The following is a 23,316-nucleotide window of genomic DNA, read 5'->3' as shown; positions in this document are numbered from 1 at the left end:
CATGACTCACTGAAAGGCCATAAGGTGTTACATGAGCTCGCTTTCTCCTGTCTGTTCCTCTAACTTCAGCACTTTGTTTGGCGCCCTCCACCTCCATCTGGGAGGGGCCCCTGAGGGCCCGGCTGGCACGGGAAAAACAGAGACAACCAAAGACTTGGCCAAAGCTGTGGCCAAGCAGTGTGTGGTCTTCAACTGCTCTGACGGACTGGACTACATTGCTCTGGGCAAGTTCTTCAAAGTGAGTGCAATTCTCTCTCACCATGAATTGAACACACTCCACCAGTGAAACAAGTTGTAATAGTTAATCTGAAGATATTCCTAGGTTGTGTACCCCCCCCTCCCGATACTGCTGCAGTTGATCAGTATGAATGTGGGAAACCACAAGAGCCACAATTAATGATTGCAAATATCTTATTTTTGTTTACACTGAAACTGCTTACATCCTGCTGAAATTTCCTCCCACTTGCCATACTGAAATAGCTCTCACATACCCAGGCAAAATGTGCTCATACATACTATTTAAATATGTATTAATGAATTGCGTGTCTGTTGATGTGTGTATTTGTGTGTGCCAATATGTGTGTGTGTGTGTGTGTGTGTGTGTGTGTGTGTGTGTGTGTGTGTGTGTGTGTGTGTGTGTGTGTGTGTGTGTGTGTGTGTGTGTGTATGACTAGGGCCTTTTGTCCTGCGGAGCTTGGGCCTGCTTTGATGAGTTTAACCGCATTGACTTGGAGGTGCTGTCCGTGGTGGCTCAACAGATTCTCACCATACAGAGAGGTTTGTGCTGTTTTTTTTTTTTACATTCTGGCTTTCTATCCCTAAGCTGGCAGTATACCAGAAATACAATTTGTATAGTGTATTCTCACCAGTGAAAAAAACAACCAGAATTTGGACTACAAAGAGAATCAACAGGGAGTTGAGGCAATTTGTGTGAGCTGGCCAGCAGAACTTCACAGCAGTGTGTCCTATGTGTCTTACGGGCTTTGAATGTCTCGTGTCATAAGATTCAAGAGCCATTGGGGTATAAAGATTTTTCTTTGCTCAAAAGGAAAGTTTGAAAATGCAAATTGGTCTCTGTTGCTTAACTGCTGCTGAAACAATTTTTCACAGTAGGTTTTGTGCACCGAAACACACTGTTCTATTCGCGGCCTTTAATTGTGCCAATGTATTGACACAGCACGCTTCCCTTCAACTGTCCTATCAGAGTCAAAAGACACAAAGGACACGTAAATACAATCTGTATCTCACTGCATCTGTGTCCAGGAATTGCCGCCCATGCTGAGATGCTGATGTTTGAAGGGACGGAACTAAAACTGGACCCCTCCTGCGCTGTGTTCATTACTATGAATCCTGGTTACGCTGGACGCTCTGAGCTACCAGACAATCTCAAGGTATAGTATCAGTTTCATCAGTTTCACAGCCTTTCCTTCTCTTTCAAAAGTCTGAACTAGGAGTCCTGGAATGTTAAGTTTGAGGCATATTCCCATTCACACAAGTGAGAAGTTTGAATAACAGTTGGGAAAATCAGCATTTTGTTTTTCTTGACTAAAAGTAGTTTAAAATAAAGGCCTGTTTTATGCTCATGTCCTGTCCCTGTAGGCTATGTTGCTTTTTAAATAATGTATTGCTGACTATTGATGTAGTCCTACGAGTGTTCTCTTATCTTGAATGATTAGTGAGGCTGCTTTCAGTAATTGTAACGTTTCCATGTGTGCAGAAATGTCACTGCAGTAGATATCGCTAGACATTTAGTCAGCAAAACTGAAAACTGTAGACTGTTTAGAAACTCGACAGAGGAAACAGAACTAATCTTTTGGCCTCTGAAATAATTAATGAAGTTATGTTACTGTTTCGCTGTGCATAAATGAGCGTTCAAATGAAAAACTTTCCATTCAGCAGAAGTGTCTCTTTTCACCAGGCACTGTTCAGGACCGTGGCCATGATGGTGCCGGACTATGCCATGATTGCAGAGATCGTGCTCTACTCGTGCGGCTTTGTGACTGCGCGGCCCCTGTCGGTGAAAATTGTGGCCACTTATCGACTCTGTTCGGAGCAGCTGTCCTCACAGCATCACTATGACTATGGGATGAGGGCCGTCAAGTCTGTGCTTACTGCAGCTGGAAACCTCAAGGTATCTTAACACAGATACATTTTGATATGATGGAGTTTCTTGTTCATTTACCTGAATATTTTTGCCACAATATAATCCAGTGTCTGTTACACATACCCACAGTGCCACTGTCAGCATGTTGTTTTTTTTAAATTATGATATAGTATTTTTAAATTCCTTATACTCTTATTGTGTTTTGAGAGATTTAAATTATTATTTATTTTCAGGAAACACATTTCAATCAACAACAACAATCTTTGATCGTTTAACTAAAAGTCAAATGTGAAATAAAAAACAAGTGCCCTAATTGGGGTGCAACGATTTCTCAACTCTTGCTCAGTCTGTGTTGATGAAAGTAGTGCCGGGCAAGTTAAAAAGCAAACATGCACATCGCCCTGTGTAATGTCTTGCCTCATCTTAAAAAAAGATTTAGTTACAGTTTTTATGCAGAAGAGGCACATTTATTTTGAGTAGGGTTGGAATACACATTGGTAGTTCTGTGATACTGTTTGGATTGCGTGCACTATTGAAATTTAGTTTATGCCCCTTGACGCAGCAGTAATCTTTCACACACTGAATACTCTTAAGAATTGTCCCAAACCTCATTTTCCAAAAACAACACAGAGAGCAGTGCTGTGTGAGAGAGGAAGAAAAGAGCTGTCAGTTTGGCTTTCAAAGAGACAGTTATCAACAGGCACCTGCATTTTTTATTCACACGGGGGTGACCTGATGCTGCATACATAGGAATGCTTTCATTGGGTTCTATATAAGACTTAGCAGGGACACTTAACCTGCTGCCTTTTTAAATTTTGAGGTGTCATGTAGACGCTTACACCTGCTAACTGAGGAAGCTTCCTGACTTGGTTGTGATTCTCATGTTGCTCAGACAGACTTTACAGTGACAAACAACTGCTTCTCATTACATGTCATTCTTCTCCTTTTCTCCCCTTCTTCTGGGTTTGCTGCACTGTAGCTCACTTTTCCAGAAGAGAATGAAGACACCCTGCTGCTGAGATCCATTATTGATGTCAATCTGCCCAAGTTTCTGGCCCATGATCTGAAGCTATTTGAGGTGCGATAGAATGGGGCTCCTCCTGTCTTGATTAATGGAGCGATACACATCAAGTGATGTCAGCCCATGTTAATTCCAGTCAGTTCATGTGGAGCCGTGATGCACAAGGACAATTTAAGTCTGTTTGAGTCAGAACAGTTCACCAGAGTGTGTGTGTGTGTGTGTGTGTGTGTGTGTGTGTGTGTGTGTGTGTGAGTGTGTGTGTCCATCAACTGGCCTTACCTAACGTATCCCAAGGTGAACGTGTGTGTGTGTGTGTGTGTGTGTGTGTGTGTGTGTTAGTGTGTGAGTGAAAGTGTGTACGCTTGTTCTTTTCCATTGTATGTTGTTTAAAACTGTTTAAAGTTACTTAATGGAACTTTTAACTGGTTATGAAACAGTCTCAATTTAATACTGATGCCTCTATATATGACTTACATAAGAGAACGAAACCATCAGAATATTATCTATTTCTATATAGTTATTCTTAATACCTTAATGTCATAGTGTCCAATTCCCTTGCTAAATAAAACAAAGCAATTTATGGCACAAAGGTTAACCAAAAACTCCTTCAGCTCAGACTAGAGCCATCTGCGGACGGACCCAAATTTGTAGTCGCTGCCACCTTCAACCTGCAGTCGGAGCTCTGATGGGAGGAGGTGAGCTCCACGCTCCGCAGCAGCGTCTCCTCCTCCGGCCAGGAGCAGAGCTTCGACACGCTGCTTTGCCAGTCCACGCTAGGAGCCAACACCGACACCGTGCTGCTGGAGACCCTGGCCGTATTGCTGGGCCCGCTAGAGGGAAGGGAGGCACAGGGAGAACCAGAACTGTGCGGGGCATATTGTCAGACCCTGCTTCAGTAAAATGAGAGGTTATCTAAAGGGACTCTGGTGCTCGGAAACACAGGGGACCAACAAATTTTACCCCAAATGAAAGTTCCTCATAGTAGCTTTAAGTATGTGTGTTCCCTCATTCAACTGCCCTCACTGTTGCCCAACTACTTTGCCTTTCCGTCCCAGGGTATCACCTCTGACCTCTTCCCGGGGGTCAAGCTTCCACAACGAGATTACCGCATCCTGCTGGAGGCCATCGAGGAAAACTGCCAGAGGATGAACCTGCAAGTCACTGAATTCTTTACTGAAAAAATCCTGCAGATCTTTGAGATGATGATAGTGAGGCATGGTTTCATGCTGGTGGGTGAACCCTTTGGAGGCAAAACCAGCGCCTATCGTGTGCTGGCAGCAGCTCTTCATGACGTCTTTGAAAAGGTATGATGTCCTGTTTGAATCTCAGGTGCATGCTGTGCTCTTTATCTGTTGACAAGAAGAGTTAAGAAAGTAAAAGATGGATATGCTAACTGTGATGGTTGGAGAAACTGTGAAGGAATTGTGAATTGAAAACAGAAGTGGATAAAAGTAGCATGTTAGGCTGCAAGTTGTGTGTCAGCTTACTATACTACTTGATTCCTTGCATGGCACTAAGTCTTGATCAATAGCTACTTCAAACCACTTTATTTTCCTGGTTGCATTTCCTGTGAATGTCCTTGAGGTCCAATTTATTCATTATGTTCCTGTCAGGTATTAACCTGGTCAATTTGTCAGACATTTTTGGAAAAAATGCCTTGTTTTCAGATGGTTAACCATGCATTCTTTAATTGTACTGTATCACGGATTTTGATGGGGTTTCCGGAGTCCTTGAGACATGAACTTGCTCGATCAGTAAGCAAGTTCACAAATCACAAAAACTTTCATGTCAAGTAAAAATATGTGTTGCACCCAATATCCAAGGCTTATCTGAGCTACATGTTTTTCCCAAGTAAACACATCCATCCAATTTGTCAGAGCTGTAGTCTTTGTTTAGCAGTTATCGATCTCCCAGAGAAGAGCAGAACTGGCTTGTTGTATTTACATGGCTGAGAGGGCTGAGAGGCATCCCACCAAGGAGACAGATGAAGGCCTGCTGATGGAACGCCTGGGAATGCCACATTTATCATCGTCATCCTTGTTGCTGCACGTCCACTGATCATGTCCAACCCCCCCCCCGCCACCTCCCTTATCTCTCCTTTTTTGTTGGTCTTTTTTTTTTTCCCAGCAGCTTGCTTTTCTCATTGTTTTTAACTCAAAGTGACAATGTCTGAAAAGCTTTGTTGCAGTTTTTGCTTCTCTTCCTCAGTTAGCAGAAGTCTTGTCATGTAGACGGTAATCTTCCAAGCAATCTATGAGTCTTGGCGGAGATAAGTTGGTGAAATCATGCTCCGTTTTGCTACTTCTTTACCTGTGAAGTAAAGAATTCTTATGTGTATTTGTGTATCTAATTTGTATTTGTCCGTGCATCTGTTTTTTCTTGAGTTCCCTTGAGACAGCCCTATATTCTGTCTGTTATCTCCTGTGCGTTCGTATGCATGTGGTTGTTACACCAGGGTCTGATGGATGAGAACGAGGTGCAGATCACAGTTATCAATCCCAAATCCATCACTATGGGACAACTGTATGGCCAGTTTGACCCCGTCTCTCACGAGTGGTCCGATGGCATCCTTGCCGTCAGCTACAGAGCCTTTGCTTCCTCCCAGGTAAGGCGGCTGCCCAGAGGATGTTGTTTTAAACAGATTTAGGTTCAGACACAATCAAACAAGCAAACAAACACACAGTATTGTCAAAATTGTGAAGCAGCATGCTGATCCGGCGACAAGCCCCTTTACACCCTCGTACAGATGAACATGTTCACACTTGGGGGTTGTGCAGGGTTATGAAAAGGGGTTGGAGGATTGTATTCTTTTTGTTATCATTATTTCTCTGTGTGAGCTTAGCTCTGAATGCTCAGTTTACGTGTTGTGACTGGATTGACTCAGTTTACTGTGACTGGATTGCTTGCACAGAGGTAGTAGTTGTTCATCACCACCTTATCACTGCTCAAGTCTTACGTCCTGTTCAAAGTAATGGTGTCCTAACTGACACATATCAGCATAGATGACAGACTTTCAAACGGATGCTGTCTCTATGGAAACAGGCATTTAAAGGCAACTTTGTGTCACCAGTCAAAGCAAAAAGTAATTGAATTATTCTCTGTCTCACTTATGCTGTGTGTGACTTTACTTGGGAATGTCTGCTCAAAATAAACATTCAAGCTACCGATCCTTAAAGCAGAGTTGAGATGACAACAGTAGAGATGTAGAATGATGCTATTGCTGCAGAACATCATCCTATGGGTTGAAACCTTAACGCATGTTGCACTTGTGGCACATTTAGATGCGGCCAGAGTGAGAGTGGCAACATACTCAAACGTTTCATGTTAAATGGAGCTGTGCAACGAGGAGGAGTTGAAGTAAGATCATTGTACAATAGGCACGACGTTCCAATTAATTTCAAGCTTGTAGAAAGAGAGGCTGCGGTGACAGGGTAAACAACAGAAACATACTGCTGTCTTGTTAAATTTAGATCTTTAATAACGCTTTTCCATTCATGTACACACACCAGACACACATGGGCAGACGATTTACAGATGGCAGTGGAGGCATGTCATAATGGAAAATCATTTGTTCGCCCTCTTCTCAAATTGTTTCCAAATGAACTTGTCATTCTAAAAATTGGCTCGGTATATAAAGTTGTCATTTTACTATTTTTTTTGTTGTTGTTGTCAATGAATAAGGACTGTGAGGAGTGGTTATGACAGCCAAGGCAGTACATACTGATGCAATGAAAATAGAAAACGAGAACAAGGCTCATTGTAATTCAGTTTCAAAAAGTAATTTTTTTCTCCGGGCAAAAGTCTGTCTCTGTTTTGTTTTTTCTGCATTGCATTTTACTAAACACATTTTTTTTGTCCGCTAATCTGGAGTCAGCAGCAGTGTAGTGCATTAAACTCTCTTCATACAATTTCTTTACTTTTTTTTTTCCAGTGCCAACGCTCTCTGTCAGATCATTACATTACAGTACACTCACTTCCCTCACGAGCACCAGATGGCCCCAGCCCAGGCATCCTCCATTTGTTTATATTACAACAAATCAATTTAAAGCACAGCTCTTGCCAGCCCATTTAACTGGAGAATTGACGCTTGTTGTCAACTTCCATTATGACAGTGTGTAGGTGTTAATTTCATTCATTTAACAAACATTCGTCGCTTAGGTTAGAATGCACAGGGGTTTGTTTGTGACCTTGCAAGTTTGCAAAGGGATTTCTGTTGGTGTGTGCATGTGAAGGCACTGTGTTTATAAACCAGGTGGTAGAACACAAGTTTTTTTTTTTTTTTTGTGCACTTTTAAATTATTCTTCTAAACTTTACAGCTCCATGAATACTTAAGAAATTCTATATACTTTAGCACTGCAGGGGCCAACCTTCTGGTAAATTTAGCTTGTCTTTTCCTTTAAGTAAAACGCCTCCCAAGAGTTTAAAGGTGTTTATGTATCTGGCTGACAGTCTGTCTGTTTGTGCCTGCTTACATCCATGCATCCCTTCTTCCATCTGTCAAGCTACCTCAACATCAAGAATTACATAATTTCACATGGCTTCTTTAGTTTTATTTATTTTATATGGTTATGTATCTATGTTTCGATAAGTTACAATAAAAGAGGAAGATAAACAAACGGGTCAACAGTGTGGTCAATATTACCATGACCTTTCTTTTGATGTATGCACATGTAATTGCGCTATAAATGAAAATGTTCCCTCAAGGTGTAAAAAATCCTATTTCTTCCCTCTCTCAGAGCCCCGACAGAAAATGGCTTATCTTTGACGGCCCAGTGGATGCGGTGTGGATCGAGAATATGAACACAGTACTCGACGACAACAAGAAGCTGTGTCTGATGAGCGGTGAGATCATTCAGATGTCACCGCAAATGAGCCTCATCTTTGAGCCCATGGACCTGGAGGTGGCGTCGCCAGCCACGGTGAGAAGCACCTTTACTTTGATTAAAGGAACTGTTTGGGCACTTATCCACAGTCAGTGTGTCACCTGCAGTAGATTGCGGTGGCATGGCCCCAGTTTGGAGAAGCAGCAGCTAAATGTATTTTAGCCAACTTAAAAAATCTATTTCAATTCAAATGTATGTTGTATTTAAAATATTTTCACCACTTTACCTTGTCGTCAGACAGCCCTGTCTTACAGGGAACCGAAGCCGTTAGACTCCTTTTGACAAAACATTGATTTTACCTTGATCTGTAAGTTATTTTGTGTTTTTGTGTGATTTTTGGTGTTTTAAAGGGTTAGTTTGGATTCACCAAAGTCACATGATAACACAAATTAAACTAACTGATCGAGGAGGCGGTGGACCAGCAACTCCCGTGTTCTGCGAGGTATAATTCCTGTTTTTGTCAAAGGTATCCTGTGGCTTTTGAGGAAAATACAGTAAATGGCTTCAGTCACCCATCAGAAAGGGCTGTCTGACAGCAAGGTTAGGTGGAAAGAATATTCTAAATATAGCGTACTCTTAAACTGATGATTGTTTTAGGTGGGCCTTTTCTTTTAGCTGTCTAAAATATCTTTACTGCTGCCCATACTTCTGCCTGTTTCTCCAAACTGAGGGCTTGCCGACTGTGATAGGTATCTCATACAACCCCACTTAAAAAAATTCTAACTATCCCTTTAAGGGTGCAAAGTGCGAAACATGTATGTGTCAGCAGCTACTTAATTTTACTAATTTTACTTGTGCAGACATTTTTGCAGGTGTTTCAAAGGAGAGATCCAAAATAGACTCTTTAACAAATGCAGTCAATTGTCAAACTTTGCTAACAAAGAGATCCCAGGAGTGACACGCCTCATCATTCCTTTTGAAATGAACTGCAACTCCATCTAAAGACCTCTGGCACTACATAGAAACACCTTTCTTTGTAATTGTGCCTCTCGTTATGGTTCTTTCATTGTGAGGCAGTAACAAAGGCTCTTGATTGCAATACATAGATGCCTTGAGAGAATACCTTTGCATCTCCCTGACTCTACTTTTTTTTTATTAAACAGACATCTATTTTGGATTCTCTATAGCCTGGCATCTGTTTCTTTCATCATGCTGGATGCAGAGGCATCATCCCCCCTCCCCCACCACACACACACAAACTCACGTGCAGGATCCCTGTGCACTGTTGATCTTCTTTCCCTTTTTTCCCTTCATTTTTCATCTCCATCTCTCTTTGTCTAAGGAAGTTATTTTTCTCCCTTTATCTTACAACCCTCACTCTTCTTCTTTCTTTCCCCTCTCCTATCATATCTGCTCTCTTAGCTACAGCTCATACATTATGTCTTCACCCACCTCTGCTCATCTTTCTTCTCTGTTCTAACTTTACCTGCACCCCTTCCTGAAGCTATGCCTTGAGTTGAGCAAGGGGATCTCATTAAAAGGCTCCTCTGTAGGAAAATGTTGTAATATGGTCATCATCCGGTGTGAATTAACATGGTACCCCATATGCAGCACACATTCATTGTCAGTATTGATTTGTTCAAATTAGGAACACAACACCTCTACAATGGTCACCTAGTTTACAGTATTGCATCCAATGATTTGCTGATATTGATCCTGTTCTAATTCTGGCCACTGTTCAGGTACTTTTGCTCATCGATATTGCTCATCAAGATATATTCCGCATTAAGAATAACATTCTTCTAACTTGATTGTCCTTTACCACTGGCTGAGATGTGTGTTTTCAGATGTGATACTTGTTTGTGGCAGGTGTCTCGCTGTGGTATGATCTACATGGAGCCTCATATGCTTGGCTGGCGGCCCCTTATGCTGTCCTGGCTCAACACCATGCCCGCCACAGTCAATGCAGCGCACAAAGACCTCATCGCTGGCCTTTTTGACCACATGATGCCGGCCTGCCTACAGCTCATTCGAAAGGCCACCAAGGTGCCGAGCCATCCACAGGAAATTTTGTTATTTTCCAGCATTTTACTTAAAGGGGAATTTTCCACTCTATATTTATACAACATGTACAAACATGTTTAAAGATTACTTTGATTTATGTGTATTTCTTCGTTTAAGAAGCAAACTTTTTGGGTTTTTAAATTCAAGTAGTTGTACTTCTCAGTTTTATACAACAATGCTTCTAGATTGCCGAGCTTAGTCAACGATACTAACTTTATATTCTTATCTGAGTCCAGTAGTATATTCAGACATCGCTTCTGTTTGAGTTTTCATGTGTGTTCTTTCTTTTTTGCTTTCAGGAGCTGTCACCGACCTCTGACACCAATCTAGTCAAGTCCCTGATGAATCTGATGGACTGTATGATGGATGAGTTTCATGATGTGGCAAAGATGAAGAGCATGAATGAAAAAGATATTTGCTCCTGGTTGGAGGTTTGTGTACACACCCGCTATGCTACCAATTATTATAAAGAATACAATTAACAATAATAAGTTATTAATTGAAAATAGAAACCCACAAGTGGCTACAGCATCATACAACGACCATGATGGGTTATTAGACAGCATTATTTAGTTACAGTAGGCCCACAACCCCACAAGGTTTAATGGTGCAGCCCAGCGTCCTGGAAGCCGTCCACCACATACATTTTCATAAGATCTGAGTGTTAAACGTCAACATGATGCAACATTCTGCCCTCTTGCAAAAATTGTCGATTTCATACAGTACCAAAAGAAAAAAAAAAGACAATGAAACCACAAGAGCTTAGAAACGCCAAGTCGACATCCAAGACCTCCAAGACTAACTGATGTGCCGCTTCACATTTCTGCACAAACACCACTTGAGTGAAATCACTGGTATGCTGCGACGCATAGCAAGAGAAAACAAGCAGCCAGTGAAAGAAGACAGCTCTATCATGATAGGGACTGACAAGAGCCAATGGTTTCAGATACAACAGCTACACTGCATGAACCATATATCACTAATACAAATGTTAGGAAGGGTACTAACTTCTATTTTTGCTACTCACCAGTTCCCAAATTGTGCAAATAGCAATAAGAATAATACCCTAGCTAGATGCTGTTTCAAATTTCATGAAAATGTCATATGCCGAGGTAAAAAACAATCTGTAACTGTAAAATGAAATTGGAAAAAGAACATTTTCGAACTATGGTCTGAAATACTAATATCTGAAAGGGCAAATTGAACACACCCCTATTATGTGTAGCTGGTGTGTGTTAGTTTCAGCTTAATTCAACCTTCTGTCAGTTACCACTGAATTAACAATGGGTCAATGAACTTTGGCATTGGCCCTTGAGGTACGCATTGCATTTCTCCTTAAACACAAATCCAAAAAACAAGATTTATTTTAGCAAACACAGATACAGTAAACACCAAAGAGCCTGCCTTTTTTCCTTTTACACATACTGCTTCCACACACGCCCACAAAGAGTGGAAAAGTTTTAGCAGATGAGCACTTTCCTCTGCCCCCTGCCCGAGTGCCAATTGATTTTTTTTACCTCTGAATCCCCTCTTTTGACAGCACTGCTATTATCCCCCTGTGGCACGCTGCTCTGATGAATGCCTTTCAAGCCTCTCTCCCATGTTTCTCAGCCAGTCATTATCAAAGTGTTGAATTAATCAGCCTTTTAACAGCAGGAGCCATCATGAGGCTGCTAAGCTATTTCTAATTCCAACAGTATTCCTGCTGTTTTCCCAACAAAGACATCTCTCCTCTGTGGATTCTGGTGTTTGTCTCTTAAAGTAATCTGTACATTGGTTGAGCCATTAACATTTTCACTGTACATTTTGATCAGTACAATAATTACAAACATGTACGTGCAATTCAATTTTTGACTGTTACCCCTAACCTTGCACAGGGATTTTTTTTTGTCTTTTGTTCCAGTGTGGTGGTATCTATTTGATGAAGAGTTTTCATCTTGAACATGATTTTGTTTATTTTTTGGGTTATGGTCCACAAGTTAATCCCATAGAAAATTATGAAACATTAGAAAATACAAAATATGCAGCAGGAAAGGAAGTGATATTTTGTGCTACAATATAATTAAACAAAATTAAGTATGAATTACATTTAATAAGGAAATGTTGTTTTGTACTCCACTGCATTCATCTGACAATAGTGGTTAGTTGGTACTTTTTTTTCAAGTCTTTGTTAGACTACCTAAAGTTAGTTACAGTATTTACTTAAGTAACATTTTGATATGCTACTTTAACTGTCAAAATTGAGGAACTTTAGGGACCACCATTGCCATCATGGACAAACTGACACACATTATATACACAAATCAAAACAGCAGTGAAGTTGTCCTTTCCTTTTATATAGGGCATCTTTGTGTTCTGCCTGGTGTGGTCAGTGGGAGCCAGCTGTGATGATTCGGGCCGGGACAAATTTGATGCTGTGGTCAGGGAGGTCCTGGTCGGCCCTTTAAGTGAGGAGACCCGCTCCTGCCATGGCATTCTGGCCACTGTCGAAGCTCCACCTAAACAGCTCACAGTGCCTCTTCCCCAGGAAGGAACAGTCTACCAGTACCGCTTCATTAAAGAGGTGGGGCTGATCATTTTCTCATGCTCAGAGGGATGTTTTAAAAATACTGTGAAATGTGTGACATACTTCTTTATGAGCTGCTTATGGAAAACAACCTAAGAGAAATTGTAGTTGTTATTTACATATTACGAGTTAAGAATGGCATGAAAACCAAACCTCTCTCTGTCACAATAAAGAATACAAATGGTTACATTACACAATAGTTTTGTTTACGCCATCATTACTTCAATAACTGACAACAAACACAGGAGAGAGCCCCTCTACATTTCCTCTACTGAAAGAGTGACATACCTGTATTAAATTGATCTTTTCCTCAGGCGGCTTATGAAGAGGGATGCTCATTTTTTGTCTTTGTGTGACCTTAAGAAAGTGTCACGCTTCAGACTCTTCACATGGCTCCACCTCACTTGAATTTAATCCCAGTGAATTCTTATTTTATCACTGAGGATGGTCAACAAAGCACTGTTTTTACAGCAAAGAAAAATCAAACCCATAGTCCAGTTCTCTCACTATATTCTTCTTTTGAAAAAGGTGATGATAAAAAACTATTTGTATGGTACACCTGAACTGTGTGACATGTTTGTCATTATTTTAGAATATATTTTAGTAGTTATAATGGTCATATTGCATACAAATTAATATATTGCCACATAGTTAAGCAATTGTCAATTATATCTTACAAGTTGATAAGAGGAAAAGAGCTGATATGGTTTCACAATAACAAAGAAGTTTGTCAACACAGGACTGCTATGGATTTGATAATTGATATTTCTGTAGGCTATTGATATGAATCATTTCTGAACACAAGGAAAGATTTGCGTATGATTAGAGACCTAGTGTGTACAAAAGTCTGTATTGTTTACATCGCATAGTATACACAAATCAATTTGTGTGCTCCATGTTGTCATGTATGTTCTAACCTACAGTCAATGACTATTATTATATTATATTATATTATTATCTGATAAATATCTCAATTGCAACGATTAACCTTTTTTAATTTTTTTAATTCCTCTTCAGGGCCCGGGCAGGTGGGAGCTGTGGACAGATGTGCTGAAGGCCTCTCCCCCCATCTGCAAAGACATGCAGTTCAATGAGATAATTGTGCCCACCGAAAACACGGTACGCTACATGACACTGATGGAGCTCCTCGTCACCCATCAGAAGCCCACTATTTTCATCGGCCCCACTGGTACTGGCAAGAGTGTCTACATTACAGTGAGTCGTCTACTATGTCTTACTTTGTTAACGTAACGCTCGGAAAACTCTAGGGTACTTTACGTTGAGCAGAAAAGGGATGTGAGGTAAGAATGAAGCAGATGTAGCTACTTAACATTCATTTTGTGAAGTGACCACACAGAAAAATAAATCTCTTGGCTGTTGCCTGGTTATATGTGCTGGTAGACTTACCAGTACTTTGACATTATTACCACAAGTGGATAACAATTGCTGTTATCAGCTGTTATTAATACAAATGTCATAACTTTTTATTTGTTAATGCTTGCTTAAAGTGGTGGCAATTCACAATAATTATTGAAACTAGAATTAGAGGTACTCTGTAGAGTTTTCTTGTAAATATATTTATGTTTATGATCAATGTTTCTCATTAAAATGCATTTCCTTTCTCATTAAGCTGACTTTTTAAATATTTTCGAACCGTTATTGTGTACATATATAATATTTTTGCCAGCGAGCGAGCTGTTACAACCTTTACTGCCACCAACTGTTGATCGGTGGAATAGCAGGAAACCATCGGCTGGAAAGGGAATGGGCCTGCCGGAATGGGCCTGCATGCTGGTCGTGTATGTGCATAAGGAACAAACAAAACTGGGACCTATTTGTCAAGACATTACCCCATTGTGCTACGTATTGTCAAAAAATTCACAGGATACCTACAGTATAGTCAGCATACTTGTTTGCTTTAAGTTACTTTCTTTACAGTGGAATACAAGTAGTACACTGGCTTGTTAGTCTAGCTGACTAGTTTAAAAATGGCCTTAAATGTAGGTTGGTATTAAAGAAGTCTTAAAAAGTAGTACACAGAATTGTACCTGTAGACTCCCTTATTTAATACATATTACGTATTCAGCATGATCACATTGTTGAGCTGCATTTATGTGCATACAGTACGCTGTGCAGAGCATTACTATTTTCACTATTTGTTTTATTTTTCTTTTTAGCTGTGCTTGTTTGTATTTTTGTCTGCTCTCCAAGGGAATTGGGGATTGGACTTTAAGCCATTTTTTTTTTTTTATAGCACAAATTATTGTTATCCCATGCAGAAAAAAAAAAACTGGCTATGCTACCAATAACAGCATTCCGTAGGATGAGTGAACGTTCATTTCTAAGCAGTGTAGTCACAGCCTTGGGAAACACGGCAATACAAAAGTTGTATGTTCAGAGCAATATGTGCTCTGACCATACAACTTATTTGGAGGCAACACAGCTATACACACACCAGGTGTGAAACGGCCACCTTGGAGAAATACTGAGTATCTCTCAGCAGACCTTCAGCTATTTATATCAAGGACTAATCCCTCCTTCCCTTTGCGTCATTAGTTCATCCATTAGTGTGCTCAAATATGAGACTCTGGGGTGAATAGAGATCATCTCACTAGGGAGCCTGCCTTGTTCTCCACTTCCTGCCTGGCCGCATGGTTGAGCAGATCTGTCCCATACCGCTACCAGCAGACCGTGGCTGAATCCCAAATCGGGCTGGAGTGATAATCAAGCACCAGCACTCAGACCAGACCGTAAGACTATGCCTGGCATGGTGCTGGCACCAGCACAGTCGGGCAGCTGTACACAAGCCTCCTTCAACCGCCCCTTTCTACTCTTGAGCGAGACGGAGAGAAGCCATGCCACTGGTTTATAATTTACATGTAGACAAGAGGATGATGATGCACCTTGGCTGCACCCTGTGATCATTCACATCACCAGTCCCCTTTAATTATGCAGGTCGTTACTCACATGATTTCACAAGCATATGTGCACAGGGGAAAGTTGGAGCATGTGCTCTGGGCACAAATGGTACATCATAAAAGTAAAAATAGATCGATAGTAAATAGAAAATAGACATCTATTATATCCTTTTGACCTGCAGAATATTACTGTAAGGGCAACTAATTCCCTACTTCATTTCAAAGTCATTTTCAGGGATTAACTGTGATCCAGTTTTTTATCTAATGAAATACTCACTAAATGCCACATTTAATTAGATTACAAAGCTTATCACAAGCATTTGCCGGGATCAAACTGGAAATTATCATTTTGTGTGTACTCTACCTGCACAGGCTCTTTGGCATGTTAATTCACTATAGAGAGTTGAACTACTTAAAAACCTTTTCAACCAAATGAGCATTTCCTTTTACAAGTTGTTAACCTTGATTACATTTCTTTGTTGAATCGAGTCCATGACATTCTCAGACCTCCATAAGTCACTTTAGGTGTTCTGAATATCCCATACAAAACAGCATTTAATAATTATATTGTTAGTCATACAGTCCATATTTAAGTATCACTTTTCCTGATGTTATTGTTTGTGCAGTTTGTTGCCAATTTTGCATTATTGTGATTATATTTATATATATATCTATATATATATATATATATCTATATATATATAGATATATATATATTCAATGTGATGATATACAATAAACTTCCATACCATTTGAGTTTTGATGATAATCTGTCTTCATATTTCCAATATCTCTTGCCCAGGACTTCCTGTTGAATCAGCTGCAGAAGGATGCCTACAGCCCTTTATTCATCAACTTTTCAGCCCAGACCACAGCTGCACAGACCCAAAACATTATTATGTCCAAGCTAGACAAGCGGCGCAAAGGAGTGTTCGGCCCCCCATTGGGGAAGAAAATGGTACAGCCTCTTTAAATGTTCAAATGATGTCTTATGTGGGTGTGATGCTTGTGAGTTTTTTGTCAGTGTAAAGTCAGCTGTAAAGATTTGTAGTAATTTTATAACATTTTATGTTGAGACGCATCTGTGAATAATGTGCATCTAAACAAAAAACAGTGTAGCTTTCAATATCAAATACATTGTGTTATTGTCGGTATTTAATCCAAGTATACAAATGTTATATCCCATCAGGTGATATTTGTGGATGATGTGAACATGCCAGCCCGGGAGGTTTACGGTGCCCAGCCCCCTGTGGAGCTGCTGCGCCAGTGGCTGGACCACTGGAACTGGTATGACATGAAGGACTGCTCCATGATCAACCTTGTGGATATCCAAGTCATATGTGCTATGGGTCCCCCTGGTGAGTAGCAGCTGTGGTAGCCTAGAGTGTATTAAAAGCGTATTGTTAGAGCCATGATACCAAAGCCCTAGATGGCTTGTCCTCAGTCTCCTAACTGCTGCTGAAGTGCTGTTGAGTTAATGTCACAAACCACGAGCTGCTGTTCCGCAGAGCTCCATCGCTGCCTTAAGGTGCTTACGAATAGCAAGTGTTTACCACTTCCACCTCCACTACAACTACCAGCGTAAACACAAAAGCACCCTTGTTCACTGAGGCAGCTGGCTGCGACAACTGAGAGAGAGAGAGAGAGAGAGAGAGAGAGAGAGAGAGGGTGTGCGAACACTGGACGCACACCAGAGAAACAATGGAGGAACCTGTTTTACTTTTTATGATATTGGCTAAAATAAGCTTGCAATCTAAATGTGCCAAAGTGCAAATTGAGACCAGGGCTATGTCCTATTGTCAAAATTGGTAACAACATCACTGAATTGTCGAGCTAGTAGTAACTGTTGACTGTAAGCACTCTACAAAAAACATCTCTTCAGTGGGCTCTAATTGACCCAGATTGCCTTGCAAGTCACGATGAATTGTGCAAGTTGATTACACCCTCAGACACATCTGTTCCTGTGTGGTGTCACCAGGGAGACATAGTGTAGGTCGAGGAAAACATGCACAAATGGTGATATGTATATCATCTCTGACAAATGCCATGGTTGTGAGGTGCTCTTTTAGTACATTTATGCACTGAAATAATAATGTTATAATAGAACAAAATACAAAAGAACAAAAAGAGCTTTGCTGTCCACCAGTGTGGAAAAATTAAACAAATAGTAACTATGCATTGTAAAATCACTGGGTACTGAGTTAGTGTAGCAGAAACACTCAGTTGAAAAATACCTATCTGAAGTGTTTATCAGAGATTAGAGTTTTTATTTTTTTGTCTTGTTTAGGTGGAGGGAGGAACCCCGTCACACCTCGGTACCTGCGCCACTTCAACATGATTACCATTAACGATTTTGATGTGAAGACCATGTATACAATCTTCTCCAGTATCTCAGACTGGCATTTCACCACACAGTAAGTGCGTAGCATGTGTAATTTGTAAGGAGCTTTTTCCAGTATTGACTCAGAAGGAATGCATATGACCTCTACATGTAGCTACACCAGCGCCTTGAGGCTGTTTGACCCACAACTTTTTAAGTCCTGGGATGGTGTCTTGCCACTTTTAGCAACAGAATGAATTGGAAAATATGACTAACCAAAGATCAGAAGGTAGTGTTTACCTCAGAGACCGCAAGTCCTAAAGCAATCAAATCTGTTTGAAAGCCTTTTAAACCTACCCAACCACTCCTGCATACAGAAGTATCACTTGCATTTTGGTAGATAGCGGCTTTTTGGAAATACTTTCTCAATGCTAATGATAAAAGAAGATCGTTGAATATATATACATTTCATTTTTATGCGTTTCATTAATATAACTAAATATTACAACAATGAATTACTCAATTTCATAGATAAACAATAGGAAATAATCGAAACAGGATCTCAACAATGATTTAACGATTCCATCTACAGGTTTTCTTTCCCCAAGCCGTTTGCAGCTCTGACCTCTCAGATAGTTAATAGTACCATCTCAGTGTACCGAGAGGCCACCAAGAACCTGCTTCCAACCCCCACAAAGTCCCATTATTTGTTCAATCTGCGCGATGTCTCCCGGGTCATCCAGGGCATCTGCCTGTCGCGACCAGAGACTGCAGATGAACCATCTGTCATCAAACGACTGTGGGTGCATGAGGTAATGTTGTACACAGCATACTTGACAGCTATGTAACTCAAGTAAATAAGATAGATATATATATATATATATATATAGATATAGATATAGATATAGATAGATATAGATATATATATACACAGTGGGTACGGAAAGTATTCAGACCCCTTTACATTTTTCACTCTCTGTTTCATTGCAGCCATTTGCTAAAATCGAAAAAGTTCATTTTATTTCTCTTATTCAGCACCCCATCTTGACAGAAAAAAACTGAAATGTAGACATTTTTGCAAATTTATTAAAAAAGAAAAACTGAAATATCACATGGTCATAAGTATTCAGACCCTTTGCTCAGTATTGAGTAGAAGCACCCTTTTGAGCTAGTACAGCCATGAGTCTTCTTGGGAATGATGCAACAAGTTTTTCACACCTGGATTTGGGAATCCTCTGCCATTCTTCCTTGCAGATCCTCTCCAGTTCCGTCAGGTTGGATGGTGAACGTTGGTGGACAGCCATTTTCAGGTCTCTCCAGAGATGCCCAATTGGGTTTAGGTCAGGGCTCTGGCTGGGCCAGTCAAGAATGGTCACAGAGTTGTTCCGAAGCCACTCCTTTGTTATTTTAGCTGTGTGCTTAGGGTCATTGTCTTATTGGAAGGTGAACCTTCGGCCCAGTCTGAGGTCCTGAGCACTCTGGAAGAGGTTTTCTTCCAGGATATCTCTGTACTTGGCCGCATTCATCTTTCCTTCAATTGCAACCAGTCGTCCTGTCCCTGCAGCTGAAAAACACCCCCATAGCATTATGCTGCCACCACCATGTTTCACTGTTGGGATTGTATTGGGCAGGTGATGAGCAGTGCCTGGTTTTCTCCACACATACCGCTTAGAATTAACGCCAAAAAGTTCAATCTTCGTCTCATCAGACCAGAGAATCTTATTTCTCATAGTCTGGGAGTCCTTCATGTGTTTTTTGGCAAACTCTATGCGGGCTTTCATATGTCTTGCACTGAGGAGAGGCTTCCGTCGGGCCACTCTGTCATAAAGCCCCGACTGGTGGAGGGCTGCAGTGATAGTTGACTTTGTGGAACTTTCTCCCATCTCCCTACTGCATCTCTGGAGCTCAGCCACAGTGATCTTTGGGTTCTTCTTTACCTCTCTCACCAAGGCTCTTCTCCCACGATTGCTCAGTTTGGCTGGACGGCCAGGTCTAGGAAGAGTTCTGGTCGTCCCAAACTTCTTCCATTTAAGGATTATGGAGGCCACTGTGCTCTTAGGAACCTTGAGTGCTGCAGAAATTCTTTTGTAACCTTGGCCAGATCTGTGCCTTGCCACAATTCTGTCTCTGAGCTCCTTGAGCAGTTCCTTCGACCTCATGATTCTCATTTGCTCTGTCATGCACTGTGAGCTGTAAGGTCTTATATAAACAGGTGTGTGCCTTTCCTAATCAAGTCCAATCAGTTTATTTAAACACAGCTGGACTCCAATGAAGGAGTAGAACCATCTCAAGGAGGATCAGAAGAAATGGACAGCATGTGAGTTAAATATGAGTGTCACAGCAAAGGGTCTGAATACTTATGACCATGTGATATTTCAGTTTTTCTTTTTGAATAAATTTGCAAAAATTTCTACATTTCTGTTTTTTTCTGTCAAGATGGGGTGCTGAGTGTACATTAATGAGAAATGAAATTAACTTTTTCGATTTTAGCAAATGGCTGCAATGAAACAAAGAGTGAAAAATTTAAAGGGGTCTGAATACTTTCCATACCCACTGTATATATATGGATAACCCCACCTGTTTGACATAGTATTCCTTTGGAACTTCCCATGTTGCCATCCATCCATAGGATGCTCTCTCTTCATCTGTCTCTCACTTTCTCTCTTTCTTATTGATCCTCAGGTTCTGAGGGTATACTATGACCGACTGGTTCACGACACAGATCGGTCCTGGCTTGTGAGACATTTACAGGCCGTGTCTCAGAGTCACATGAAGGAAAACTTCCATCAGCTCTTCCAGCATCTGGATCAGGACCGTGATGGTAAGGTCACCGAAGATGACCTGCGCAGCCTCATGTTCTGCGACTTCCATGACCCCAAGGGTGAGGACCGCAACTACCGCGAGGTGCACAACCTCGACCGTCTCCGACAGGTGGTGGACTCACATCTGGAGGAGTACAACAACATCAGCAAAGTGCCCATGAACCTGGTGCTCTTCCGTTTTGCCATTGAACACGTGTGCCGCATCTCCCGCATCCTCAAGCAGCCGAGTGGCCACGCCCTGCTGGTGGGCGTGGGCGGGAGCGGCCGACAGTCCCTCACCCGGTTGGCTGCCCACATGGCAGAGGCAGAACTTTTCCAGGTGGAGATCTCCAAGACCTATGGAACCACTGAATGGCACGAGGACCTGAAGCTTATCATGAGGAAGTCCACACAGGGGGAAGCTCATGGCGTTTTCCTCTTTACGGACACTCAAATTAAAATGGAGTCATTCCTGGAGGACATTGGAAACCTGCTCAACACCGGTGAGGTAAAGTGGATGGGAGGGGGCGGATGAGTTGAGGTATAAATAACATGCAAAAACGGCCTGATCAGTGAATTACTGTTTGGATGAAGTCAAGAAAAATGGACGTGTGGATAGATTTAGAGATGGATTAATACTTTGTAAGTAAATACAGTAGATGTGGATTGATAGAATGGTGATACAGAGAGAAGGGGTGTTCTATTTTACAAAGTCAGCATCCAAACACAGACCATCCTTCTTTCTTTTGGTTGTTCCCAGGTGCCTAACCTGTTTGCAGTTGATGAAAAGCAGGAAATATGCGAGCGAATGCGTGTGTTGGACCGGCAACGTGACCGTGACAAGCAGACGGATGGCAGCCCGCTGTCCCTCTTCAACATGTTTATAGAGCGCTGTCGCACACAGCTGCATGTGGTGTTGGCCATGAGTCCCATTGGAGACGCTTTTAGGAACCGTTTGAGACGTTTCCCCGCCCTCATTAACTGCTGCACCATTAACTGGTTCCAGGTGTGTGATTGTGTATATGTTGCATTCTGGTGTGCTGTTGATCGCACCAAAAGATGCCTCAGGTAGTTAATCAAAAGACAGGGACAGTATGCAGAGCGTTAAGGTTCATCATCATCAAAGGTGGTTGAATATGCCGATTGTAAGACAAAAATGAGGTAAATTATGTTATTTTTCACCCTTCACAAAATGGATGATGGATCTCAGCCCAAATCTTTATACAGGGTCCCTTTGGTGGTCACTGATGACATTACCAGAAAACCATAGCAAATATTAAAAAACATTCAATGTATGTATGGTAGCACAATGGCGGTACAGCATATTTCCTTTCTTATCAGACCTGGCCAGAGGATGCCCTGCAGGCAGTAGCCTGTCGCTTCCTGGAGGACATTGAGATGACCGATGAGTCCCGAGAAGGATGCATCAACATGTGCAAGAGCTTCCACACCTCAACCATAGAACTATCCGTTCGCTTTATGACTGAGTTGCAGCGCCACAACTACGTCACCCCAACCTCATACCTGGAACTCATTTCCACCTTCAAGACCCTTCTGAAGACAAAAAGAGCGTAAGATTTAAGATGTACTGTATGTGTACATTGTGATTTCTACTGCTATTAGATGTTTTTATTACTTCATATGTGCATTTCTTCACACCAGAGCCACATTCCAGATTCCATGAGTAATTCAAATCTTATTTTCCTTATCTCTCTCTGTCTTCTGCCCAGTGAGGTGATGAAGCTGAAACGTCGTTACGAGGTGGGCCTCGAGAAGCTAGAGTCAGCAGCAGACCAGGTGGCCACTATGCAAGTTGAGCTGGAGGCTCTACAGCCACAGCTGCGTGTGGCCAGCAAGGAGGTGGATGAGATGATGGTGGTTATTGAGCATGAATCTGTGGAGGTGGCCAACACAGAGAAGGTGGTGAAAGTGGACGAGGCCGTGGCCAATGAACAAGCCATGGCTGCCAAGGCCATCAAGGATGAGTGTGATGCTGACCTGGCTGAAGCCATGCCTATCCTGGAGTCAGCCCTTTCTGCTTTGAATACTCTGACCAATCAGGTAAAAGAAGCAATATGTTTTTGGATAGTGCCGTTGTATTGACTCAAAGGCCAGGTGTACTAGAGTAGAGTAGTGAAATATGTGTTGTTTTTATTTACAGGATATCACAGTGGTGAAGTCCATGAAAAGCCCACCCCCGGCTGTCAAGCTGGTGATGGAGGCCATCTGCATTCTCAAAGGCATCAAGCCAGATCGTGTGCCTGACCCGTCAGGCTCCGGTAAAAAAGTGGAGGACTTTTGGGGCCCGGCCAAAAAGCTTCTGGGAGACATGAGGTTTCTCCAAAGCCTCCATGAGTATGACAAGGACAACATCCCACCAAATTTCATCGCCATCATCCGCAACAAGTACATCACCAACCCAGACTTTGTACCAGAGAAGATTCGAACCGCATCCAATGCAGCTGAAGGCATGTGTAAGTGGGTTTGCGCCATGGACAAGTATGACAAGTAAGTAATGTTTGTTTCCTGCCTGGTTCTCGGTTATGAAAATGGATGCATATTCACAAAGCTTGAGAGAGCTTTTCATCTGTCTAAGGGCGTAACGTGAAGCTTGGCTATTTATAACTTCACAAGAATAATCATTTTCCTGGAGCAAGTGTACCATGCATATGTCAAGTGATTAATATAAAAAAGCCAA

The 23,316-nt window shown here is 41.6% G+C and overlaps 1 protein-coding gene across 1 annotated transcript in view; it reads left to right on the top strand.

Moving 5' to 3' along the window:
* dnah7 (dynein, axonemal, heavy chain 7) overlaps nt 1-23,316 on the top strand; it is a 71,784-nt gene that overhangs the window by 21,135 nt on the left and 27,333 nt on the right. Inside the window, exons 25-45 of the mRNA XM_068705166.1 lie at nt 70-238; nt 675-777; nt 1,264-1,391; nt 1,919-2,131; nt 3,084-3,182; nt 4,181-4,429; nt 5,581-5,730; nt 7,863-8,045; nt 9,819-9,995; nt 10,313-10,444; nt 12,355-12,576; nt 13,597-13,794; nt 16,300-16,455; nt 16,687-16,855; nt 17,785-17,911; nt 18,410-18,629; nt 20,500-21,126; nt 21,379-21,624; nt 21,960-22,189; nt 22,349-22,679; nt 22,780-23,126. Of these exons, the coding sequence (XP_068561267.1) occupies nt 70-238; nt 675-777; nt 1,264-1,391; nt 1,919-2,131; nt 3,084-3,182; nt 4,181-4,429; nt 5,581-5,730; nt 7,863-8,045; nt 9,819-9,995; nt 10,313-10,444; nt 12,355-12,576; nt 13,597-13,794; nt 16,300-16,455; nt 16,687-16,855; nt 17,785-17,911; nt 18,410-18,629; nt 20,500-21,126; nt 21,379-21,624; nt 21,960-22,189; nt 22,349-22,679; nt 22,780-23,126 (4,476 nt within the window). The remainder of the gene's footprint in view (nt 1-69; nt 239-674; nt 778-1,263; nt 1,392-1,918; nt 2,132-3,083; nt 3,183-4,180; nt 4,430-5,580; nt 5,731-7,862; nt 8,046-9,818; nt 9,996-10,312; nt 10,445-12,354; nt 12,577-13,596; nt 13,795-16,299; nt 16,456-16,686; nt 16,856-17,784; nt 17,912-18,409; nt 18,630-20,499; nt 21,127-21,378; nt 21,625-21,959; nt 22,190-22,348; nt 22,680-22,779; nt 23,127-23,316) is intronic.

Source organism: Cebidichthys violaceus, unplaced genomic scaffold (assembly GCF_023349555.1).
Source record: "Cebidichthys violaceus isolate CVI_PGR_0920_01 unplaced genomic scaffold, fCebVio1.0.p SCAF_11, whole genome shotgun sequence".
NCBI classification, from domain to species: Eukaryota; Metazoa; Chordata; class Actinopteri; order Perciformes; family Stichaeidae; genus Cebidichthys; species Cebidichthys violaceus.
Note: the sequence above shows the minus strand (reverse complement) of the source record. Positions and strands in the feature narration are given on the sequence as shown.